The 11,719-nt window shown below is 38.0% G+C and overlaps 1 protein-coding gene across 1 annotated transcript in view; it reads right to left on the minus strand.

Moving 5' to 3' along the window:
* Positions 1 to 11,719, minus strand: part of KIF16B (kinesin family member 16B) — a 275,124-nt gene that overhangs the window by 44,954 nt on the left and 218,451 nt on the right. Inside the window, exon 25 of the mRNA XM_015560287.1 lies at positions 6,787 to 6,876. Within this exon, the coding sequence (XP_015415773.1) occupies positions 6,787 to 6,876 (90 nt within the window). The remainder of the gene's footprint in view (positions 1 to 6,786; positions 6,877 to 11,719) is intronic.

An 11,719-nucleotide genomic window follows, 5' to 3' on the forward strand; every position in this document is an offset into this window, starting at 1 on the left:
TTTGTATAATTTTGAAATTTGATTATGCAGAATGAAACACAGGAAACAAATAAGGATTAAAATAGCACTTTCTTTGGGGCCTAAAGAAACATAATGTCAAGCTTATTCTGCAAATCAGTAAATAAAACACATTCTAAAAACAAAAGAAGTAAAATAAAAGTCTTTAGAAAAATATAATCAGTAATTTTGGGGCTACTGATTTCCAATGAAATTTGTCTTTCTCCTTTTCAGTGCCTGTGAAGTCTAAAAACCCCAGTTATTAACTTTGAGCATTCAACCAACAAGCCTCTAATTTTTAAGTTGATCTACATGAAGAATTATCAATAGAGTCAGATAAGAGAATAAGTAGTTGCTTACTAGTATAACTAGCATAGGCATTTTACAGACTCATTTATGAATCTCGGCTTTGAGAAGATTAAAGTATTGAGTATCCATCCATTCATCCGTCAAGTTAGCTAGCTTTATGCATATTAGAAGTACAGTCAGCATTCTCTGCTGCTTTGCAATATTTCTTAATGATCTTAATGATCTCAGAGTGAAGTTTCTATCTACAAGTTGGTTTTTCCTTTCCTGATTCCCAGTGAACTGATGCAGCCAAATTATCTTTTAAGAACCATCACACTTAAATCCTGACTTCAAAGTTGATTACATTATAAGATAGGTCAGCCAGTCTGCTGCCATCAAGAAGATAAACTAAATGTATTGGAATTGGTTGCTCCTATTAGCAGCCTTTCTCGCTAGACAAGTTCACTTTTTAAGTTAGACCCCAGAGTAAGTCCAGGTGGTCTCAGAGGCAATAGACAGCACAGGTTTGGATAAATGGCATTGTTATTCCTTTGGATATAAATAATGACAGCCCTCATATAGAAAAGAAATTAAAGTGAGCAATAAAAAGTCTTGCCTATTATTTATGATTGTATTACAATTAAACAACTAAAACTTGGTTATAAATCACTGGAAGAAAATGGAGAACAACTAATAAAGTATGGAACCTTCACTAATAAAAACATTTAACATCTGTAATCACCTGATACAAGTGAACTTTATTGTCATTCCTCATTTACTAGGCATTTGTGTTACTCATGTAATTTTTCACTACCTAACTAGTACCCAGTTTTTAAAGACTGGAAGGAAAAATCCTATATGGTACTCTCATTGGTCAAAGCCACGCTAACCTGTCTTTTGCAAGTAGATGCACCTACATGATAATCGGCAACTTTTGAAACATCCACACCGTGCAGGTTTGTGGCTGTAAATTTCAGCCACTCCAGCTTTTGAGAAATGCAAATAATAAAAACTCATCAAAGGGCTGCCATAATTCTCACAGCTGACTGGATGGAAGCATTTCTAACTCCTCAAAATTAATAGCAGCTCCCAAGGCCTTATAAGAACAGCTGTCACTGAGAAATACACTCACAAACAAATAGGCAATTCGCCTCCAAGTTTGATTTGTTTGAGGCTTCAGGCAGCAACTCTTCAGGACAACCTTGGTGGATTATTAAAGGAGCAACGAGCTACCTGTCCACCTCTGATATGGTAACGTGAGCATGCTACACAATATTTATGAACACCTGCTGCGTGCCTAGCCCAGAGCTGGGCACACACTAGACCAGGGGTGGGCAAACTTTTTGACTCGAGGGCCACAATGGGTTCTTAAACTGGACCGGAGGGCCGGAACAAAAGCATGGATGGAGTGTTTGTGTGAACTAATATAAATTCAAAGTAAACATCATTACATAAAAGGGTACGGTCTTTTATTTCAATAGTTTTATTCATTTCAAACGGGCCGGATCCGGCCCGAGGGCCGTAGTTTGCCCACGGCTGCACTAGACTCTCATTAAATAGTATCTGCTGAATGAGGGAGCAAAGCGGAATTCTTTGCTGGTGGTCCACGTGGGGCAGCCAGCAATTTATGACAAGGACACACGACCAACGGAAGCTGCTGTCCTGTTGCCACTGAAATCCAAGAACTTGGAGTTATCCTAGGTATAAAACCACAGTTGGAAATGCAGTTAGGAATGCACTGACTTCATTATACTCAGTATAATGGCTGTCACGTCTCCACATAAAATCTCCCTCCTCCCAAAACCAGTGTTGATTTTATTTAGGCAGGAGCCAGGGAAGACAGATTAGAGGATTTTCATATATGTCACAACGATATTTGAAAGTGACATTTCAGATCTGTGAGAATTAACATTGCATTTTTAAAGAATAAAAGCAGCTGAATTAATTCAAATGCTTGTATTTCCATCTTTTACTATGATGTTAACTGTCTCAGAGACGGAGATATCACAAGAGCCTGTCATTGTCATGACATTCAAAAGAAGGAACCCCATTTCTAGTTACCATCCATGGGGTCCCACTATTCAGCAGATTGTTACAGGGAATATTTCCTCCTCTTTGGTTTCATTTGGAGCACTCTGAGGACTCCCCCTTCCTGAATGAAGTCGTGGAAAGGAATCTGGAGACATGAACCTTGTATATGCCCCACGTCTTGATGTAACTGAATAAAATTCTCTCTGCGTATATGATTTCTGGACTGCCCATCTTTAAGTACTTACGTTTCATACTGTCCCAATGGTCCCAGACAACTGCTATTGAAGTTTCCTTGCTGGCTGCAGAGGAAAGTCTTAATACAGTCTGTTTCACAGTCTTTGGTGATCCAAGAGATAATCTAAGTGTTTCCATTGTCTAGGTTTAAACTAGCCTGTCATTAATTCTGACAAGGTTATTTGTCACTGGAAATCACCTGTAGGCTTGGTGACACATAATAATGAAAAATTATCTGATGCCTCCAAGGTGGATGCAAATGAAATGATAGGCAGTGTCTTCACCAGTGGTCCAGAGAGCATCATTTTGAGGATGCTTTTGCTCCACGCTCTTGGGCCCCACATCAGCTGTGCTAAATCGGGATTTCCTAGTTTAGGGCCTGGGTCCACATATCTTGGAAAAGCTTCCCAGCTAATTCTGATGCATTTTGAGCTGCCAACCACCCTTAGAAACAGTGATTTAAACACTGCTTATCTATCAAGTGGAGAGAACGGTGTGACACAAATCAGTGAGATAGCTCGGCCTCTGATAACGAACCAGGTCGGGAAGCTGGCAGCAACCTAGTTTTGCCTACACAGTTGTTTGCTATTTAAAAATTAAAACAGGCCAAGGGCTTGAAGCAGCGGAATTTATCTAAGGCTTACTGCATGTTCCCTGTGGCTATGGTTGCTAGCGTTATAATTTGGGTGGTGAGTGGATTTGCAATTTTTATATTAAATTTGGAATGCTGTTTACAAAACTGTTTCGAAAGCATTTCAGTGATGGATGGCATATAGCTGTCCAAGACAAACACAAGGCCAGTGGCCAGTTTCTTTTCTTCCTCTTTTCTGGTGCTGCTTTGGGGAAATTACTTGGAAAATAAAGAAGATGAGAAATGGTTCTATCAGCACGATCTGAAAGTCTCATATACAAATTCAATAACCTCTTGCCTAATCGTTTCCTTCAGGCTCACTGGTATTTACTGGGCACCCGGACATGCCAGATGGGAGAGAGAAGAGTTGCTCTCACACAGCCATCTTTCATGTTTCACCTGAAGGCTCTGGAAATATTTTCCCCTCAGCTCTGCAGGAGGAAGCCCCCTGGGGATGGGCTGATGGAGGCTGATTCCATTTGAAATTTGGGGGCTCTAATGACACCATAACTAAGTTATGATACAGATAGGCAAGATGGCCTGTCCCACTAACTTATGCTCTCACTACACAGAACCATTAAAAGTTCCCTTAGCATTTATTTTGTTTGAACATTTTAATACATAAAATATCCCAATTTCATGGTTCATCCTTCTGACTGTAGGCAGACCAACACAACAAACCTGCTTCAGAATCACGCTCAGCCAAGATTACAAAAGGGTCCTCAGTGATGGACTCCGGTGCTTATCTGCGATGACTGGGAGACGTGTCCCAGAGAGGTAAGGAGCCTATTAGGCTCTCGCTCTCGAGGGAGGACTCCTTGTTAAAAGTACTAAAACAAATTCCTCTAAAAATCACACAGAGGTTGGCATCTCTGAACCTCTCAAGAACCCTCTGATATCCTAGCCCCATGTCCTCCTACTTTATTAAATACATCGTAGCCTACTAGACACTCACTCAAAAGGGGAGGAGGGAGGAGGGAACACTAGGTCTTCACTATGCATTCTAGTGGTTGAAGGGAATGTGGTTTTAAAGTGTTTATTTTCAGCTCCTTAAAGAGCTATGTTTTTGGCCTGATGGACTCTATGATGTGGACTTCATAGACACTAAACATGAATAGTAACTCTGCCTCTTCCATCGAGAGAAGAGGACACTTAGTGACGCTTTGTACCTGAGCACATACCTTTACTGATATTTAAAAGCATTACACCGATTTTAACAGAGTAAAACAATGACATAGTTTCTATACAGATAAAGAGTACTGTGGAAACAATTTGCTTGAGAAAATTTCAGACATGCTCTCTAGCAGATGCTGTGTACTACTTCATAGTGCTTTCAATAACATACTTTATCTGAGTCTCTCAAAATGTTTACAAACTAGCTGTGGTGCTGTCATTTTATAGATGTGGAATTTGAAAACACAGGGTTTAACATGATTAAGATTCTATACAAAGTCAATGAAGGGGAACAGAGAAAACAAAGACAGAGGACTGATTATTGTGCACAATACATGTCAGTCTACCAAGAAGACAAATTAATTCAAAACTAAAGGTAAGCCTATTTAGAATTCAGAAGAAACTGCTAAAAATAAGGGCAATCATAATTGATGAATACCTAATAACCAGATTACTCATCTTAATTGCCAATAAATGCTTATCTAGTAAGACTATGTATGTGAAGTTAGGCTATACACAAGAGAAATCAACTTTACGGAAAAAATATATACCTGACAATCAACTTGATATATAAGCTTCACCTTGAAAATGTTAAATGGTCATTGTTATTGTCTCACTGAAATAAGATTTACCTAGATCTAGAGTTAGATGTTACTGCAGTTTTAGATATTTCCCCCTCATTTTTATTTTTATATTATTGTTTGTTTAGGAATAAAAAATAGAATCAAACTTCCTGGGATTCTACACTAGCTTCTGCTCACCAGTTGTGTGACACAAGACAAGTCTGTTCCCATATGAATTTAAGATATATGAGAAGGCATTTTCGCTCTTGTCCACTTCTGTATTACTAGAATCTAAAAAATATGCCCCACAGAATGGCACTGAAAACTGATATGAAATACATTACTAATTAATAACATGTATAGTGTGTGTGTGTGTGTGTGTGTGTGTGTGTGTGTGTGTGTAATTTATTCCTGGTAAACTTTTTGGTTTTTTGTTTCAAGCAAATTATTTTTCCCATTGATTTGGGAACTTTGAATGTTGATATGACTATTTGTACACTCTTAAAGTACTGAGGTCGTAGCTTATAACTAAGTAGTTAAGGAACTGCAAAACTCACTTTAAAAACAAGTTGCTCTGTACATTCACTATGTATACAATACTCTCACTTTTCATTGTCCATATAAACTTTGGACATGAAGAGAAAATTGCAGAACAAACTTAACAACTTGACTTTGAAGCAGTTACTTCTGGAACTAAAGCCTCTTGGAAACACAACTATAATTCATAGCTGAAGCTTCTTCAATTTTATTTATTTAAGTGTAAATTAAATTTTAAAAATATTTTTATTGACTTTAGAGCGAGGAATAGAGAGAGAGAAACATTGATGAGAGAGAAACATCAATCGACTCCTGCACGCCCCCTTTCGGGGATTGAACTTGAAACCTGAGCATGTGCCCTGACTGGGAACCCAACCAGCAACCTCTTGGTGCACGGGAAGACACTCAACCATCTGAGCCACACCGGCTGGGCACTTCTTCAATTTTAAATAGAATACTATTTTGATGGCTCAGCAACAGAATTCAGAGATGGCTTAAACTTAACAGGACTCAATCTTTTCTACACATCAAGGAATCACTTTACTTATAAAAAGTAATTCTCTTTATACTGTGTATCAGATAAGAAAGAGTGGAAGGCATGGAAAAGTTAAGGAAATATTTAGGGAAAACAGCCTAATTAGGCAGTGTCTATTGATTGATTTGAAGTCAGTTTAACCCCAGATTATCAAAGAGCTGTGCTTATAAGGTTTTCTTTAGTTGAAGGGAAATAATAATAATACATTCATTTAGAAGATATGCATTAATTTTAAGAATTTTTTGTTTGTTTAAAAGTATTTTAAAAACTAATCTTTGTCAAAAAAATCACTAATGTATCACACATAATATCTGATCTAATGCATATCACATTTACCATTTATCTCCCTTCCATGTCTGATGGCAAATTAACTGTTATGACTTTACTTCTCATTAAGAAGTCTAAACATTAACATAGTCTTTTTTAAGAGAAAAAAAGGGTAAATCTATACCAAGGAATTTATTACTATTTCATTTTAATAGGTGTCACTCACTGTTGAGAAGTTGTAAACTGATTAAAATATTTATTTTAAATTTATGAAAAAAATCATTTACTGTTACTTTACTATCACTTTCAAAATCTTATATTCAGAAAATGTTTAAACTGTGTAAAACAGAAACGAAACAAAGGAGAAAAATTAAAAAGATATATTTGACAGATGAGTAATTGAAATAAAACCTGATGACACTTATGAGCTAATGTCTAAAGGTCTAAAGGCGGGGCATTGAGAACGCAATCAACTCATTCACTCTATAAAACCAATGTTCTTAATTGGAGACAGTTATTTCACACCTTACCTCTGCATACTTTAACTTCAATGTTTTATGCATTTCTCGGAAACGACTATAACGTCTGAATACAGTCCATGTCTCATCGAGGACAGTAATCTGTTAACCACAAAAATAAAAATAAATCAGCATTAATTAGAGGGAAAAGTCACTAAAAACTGTTTCAAATAATTTAAAAATTAACAAAAAGTGATTAGAATGTCAAATTTTTCCAGAATTGAAAACAGTAATCTAGCTGCATAAATAAGACATAAATAATATCTGCTCTCTACTTAAACATGCATCTCCAGTTCCCAAATCTGGTTATAAGCAGCATGTGACTATGTAAAGTGAGGGACAGTTAACTTATGAAAAATATCCCCTAACCCTCTCCTTGGGGTGCAGAAAGAAAACCCCGTAGGTGACCTTTCTGTCCTGGTGACGAGCCCATACAAAATGTTGCTGCAGGTCACCAGCCACCAGAGTGGACAGCAGGGGGAAAGTGAGAGAAGAAAACACAGAGAAAAAAGGAAGAGGAGGAAGAAGGAGAAAGAAAATGAGTACAAAGAGGAGAAAAAAATATTTCTGCCCCTCAATGATTGTTAATATAAAAACACAATTAATATATTTTGCTTTATCTCAGAAGAATTCTCAGTCTGGCCTTTATCCCACAGTCTCTGTTGATGAGCTGAGTAGGTGGAACTCTGGTGCACATCAGCCCACATCCTGAGGTCACGGTGACAAGCAGCAGCTGGTAGGCACTGCCAGCCTTTGGAATCACACAGCCTAAAGCACAGGCTGATGAATCTCAAATTCCTGTCTCAGTTCCCACCTTTCTTCTGAGCTGCAGACCCAGTACCCAACCTGGAGACATCTTTCTTTAGATGTCACACTGGACCCTCAAATTCAAAGTGTCTAAAATCAAACCTGACAGTCTTTCTGGAGAATATCTAGAACATTCCATCTCAGTTCATTTCACTACCTACCAGCAAGCTATGCCAGACAGACCCTGAAGCCATCCCCGTCCCCTCCTGCCCACATGCATGCCCACAGTAGAACAAGCAGCCATCCTTCACCATCTCTGCCATCTCAGTATATAACTGATATTACTTACATATATAAATGCCTCCCTATCCTACAAGATTTTAAGCCTTTTAAGTGAATGAACCTTTGATACTAATTAAGGTGGAGGTGAGAGGACTCTTGTTGTATAGATAAACATTTACTGAGCAACCACTATGTGCTGGGCACTATACTACATGTCAGCAGTTTGCTGAGGGAGAGTCAAGATGATTTTGATTTTCACATCAGGTAAAGGTTCCCGGTTTGGCCCAGGTCAGTCAAAAGGGTGCACAAGGCCTGCTGCAATCTTTCTAGGAGGTTCACCTGAATCAGACTATTTGAATTAATGGCATAGTAGTATGATTTTTGAAAACTGCACTGAGAATATGGTACATTTTCAATATTATTTGTAACACAAGTCTACAGATAGATTTCCAACATTTTCACTCATGAGATTTTCACCTGAGCTCAGCTTAAATACAAGGATGACAAAGGGTCATACTTCCTACTTTATATAGAGAACATTTCAATCCCCCCTTGTCTATCAACATGTAAATTTATGAAGACAATGATGATGAAGAATGAAGATCATCAGATCAGTGGTCATGGCAGAAATGGGAGGAGGGAAGACAAGATAATCACAGGTGTCATCTCTCCACAGGACATGTTCAAAGCTCTTATCCATAACGGAGACACCTTCACACCTAGAGCTGGAGAAACAGCGCATATGAGGTTTGGGAACACTATACATAAAGGGAAACTATGTATTAAAGTCCTATTTTGCTCCAAATTAAAACTGGGCATAGGATGAGGGTTGATGCAGAGAGCAGAGACAGAAGATCAGTATGACAAATAAATCAGATCAAAGCACTTAATTATTTTCTTCGATGTTGAGACTGTAGGACATCATTACTACATATCACTGCGGAGCAAATTCATTACTTCTCTCTCGCTGAATGGTTCTGCTGATACAAACCCATTTTTTCTGGCCCATAAAATGATCAAGTACAACTTAAATACCATAAACATAGCTACAAGATGAACTGCATTTACTTATAAACAATTCTAAATTGAGTGCTGGTTACAAATTTATGTTACATACACATTTTACTGGTTTAAGGATTGTCAATTTTAAGATGTCCTCATTATATATTTGCAGTGTATATCTATCTGTGTATGTAAGGAGGAAATAAACGTTTTTATACAAAGAACTTGTATAAAACAGTTACTTACAGGGTTTCTTAAACAATGTTTATTAAAAAAATTTTTTAATCCTCACCAGAGGATATGTTTTTTTAAATTGATTTTTTAGAGAGAGAAGGAAAGAGAAACTGACCGGTTGCCTCCCGTACACGCCCAGACTGGGGATCGAACCCACATCCTAGGTATGTGACCTGACCAGGTATCAAACCTGCAACCTCTTGGTGTATGAGATGATGCTCCAACCAACTGAGCCACCCGATCAGGGCAACAACATTTAAATGGGCTAAATTTCCTTGTATTTAGCAAGTTTGGAGGAAGTAGTCTAATATCAACCTAGTACATACTAAAAATTTTTACAGAGTTTTGCAAAATATAATATTATGAAGCAACATAACTATGAACATGTTTGAGAATATATGAAATATTTTCCAAATGTTTAAATCTATTTAGTAGCATTCATTAATCACTATACTTACTTAAAATTTCTTCAGACAACTGTTGCAAACAGAACTACACCAGAAGTAGTAAAAGAAGCCAACATCCCACTAATCACAACGATCCCATAGATGCCACAGACTGCTATTCAATTACTCCTGGTCAGCCTCACCAAATCTTTCCGCGGACAGACAACACTGGTGATTTCGGATACACACACACACACACACACACACACACACACACACACACTACAGGTGCCAAATATTTGTTCAATGATAAATAAATGAATAATGGAGACAATGGGGCCTAAAGTCTCTTTTCAATAAATACTTTCCTACTTCATTTTCCAATTTGTTTTCTATCCTGAAATGTGGTCAGTTGAGTGACCTGCATTTTAGTCCTTTCCTGACTTACCAGTAACTGTTTAAAGTTTTTAAAATGTAGGCATTAGGGGAAAGGGGAAAGCATTGTAAAACAAAGAAAGAAAAAATGTCATTTACCCAATTTCTTTTCTGTTGATTGAGAAGAAATGCTGTGTTAAATGCTATGGGGGTAAATTGAATGCAGGTTGTGAGACTCCTGAAAAACATAGGCAGAAACAAAAGGTGGCCTCTAAATTGCCTTTAGTGGGTGAGCCCCTATTAAGAGCCTTTTGTTTCTAAGTGTCATGGTCCTTAGTTGCTTTTTTAAAATTAATTAATTTTAAATAATAGTTGAATTACAATATATTAGTTTCATAGTGATTTGACATTGAAATACCTTATGAGGTGATCACCATGATAAGTCTAATAACCATGTGACACTGCACAAAGATATTCCAATACTATTGACTGTATTCCCTATGCTGTGCATTATATCCCTGTAATTTATTTTATAACTGGAAGTCTGTACCTCTTAATCCCCTTAATCTTTTTTTGGCCATCTCTCCATCCCCTTCCCCCCTGGCAACCATCAGTCTGATATCTGCATCTATGAGTCTATTTATTTATTTTTTGCTCATTTGTTTTCTCTCTTAGATCCCACATATAAGTAAAATTGTATATATTTGTCTTTCTCTGTTCGGCTTATTTCACTTAGCATAATATCGTTTAGGTCATTCCTGTGGTCACAAATAGCCAGATTTCATTCTTTTTAGGGATGAGTCATAGTCCACTGAATATATGTACCACACCTTTATCCATTCACCTATCAATGCACACCAAGGTTGCTTCCAAATCTTGGCTATTGTAAATAATGCTGCAGTAAACAAAGAGTACATATTTTTTTGGCATTAGTATTTTCATTTTTTTTAAAATAAATACTGAGTGTCAAGGTCCTTTGGGTATGCAAGCTTGATGATAAAAGCCAAGGACATAAGCTGGAGCTAAATCCCTCCACTTAGCAAGAGGCACCACTTGGAACTCCCAAAGGATATCTAGAAAGGAGGAGAGGGAGAACATAATTGCCTAATGGGATATTTTCATTATTTGCTATAAGATGAGATGTGCAATGTATCTCCTTCTCTAGAGGAACTAGAGAAAGTTCAAGAAAGTTTACATACCTTTCTTTTGAGGAAATCCAAAGGAGTGCTGAGGACTGTAGCCAAGTGGTCACAGAGGAACAGAGACCGTGTCAGTGACCACCCAGGGGTACTATTCTCTCACTCAAGGGAACAGCTGCCACTGAATCACACCCAAAAGCTGCATAAGGAGTTCCTGAACCAAGCAGACATCCCCACGCCATTGCAGTGGGCTCCACGGACCAAAACTCCACTAACTCCACAAATTTCATCTCAGGGGCACCTGAGGGAAGTGGGGTGCCCACAAGAGGAGCATGGTCTTACAGCCAGGAGCTGTAAGGAGCAGGGAGTCTAAGCTCCAATGCCAGATCTGCCCCTGCCTGTTGGTATCATGGAGAGGAGGTGTATGGAGTTTGAAAATGAAGATTCCTGAAAACAGGAGACCCACGTAGATGGAAGATTATTCAGCTTTATTATCCAGGAAACCTTCCAGACATCCATCTGAGCAGATGTATCATCAACAAGCACAGAGAATGCCTTTGGCCGTGGGCTTCTGAACCTGGTCTACAGCTGGTGTGTCATAAAGGAGCCTCGTGGTTGATACCGAACCCGAAACTAGGAAGTGATGCAAAATCAAGCAGGGCTTTCTGGCTGACCAAAATCTCAGCCTTCTCTAATGGAATATTTTCATTATTTGCTATGAGATGTGCAATGTATCTCCTTCTCTAAAGGAACTAGAGAAAGTTCAAGAAAGTTTACATA

The sequence above is a fragment of the Myotis davidii genome, unplaced genomic scaffold (assembly GCF_000327345.1).
Source record: "Myotis davidii unplaced genomic scaffold, ASM32734v1 scaffold32, whole genome shotgun sequence".
Classification (NCBI taxonomy): domain Eukaryota; kingdom Metazoa; phylum Chordata; class Mammalia; order Chiroptera; family Vespertilionidae; genus Myotis; species Myotis davidii.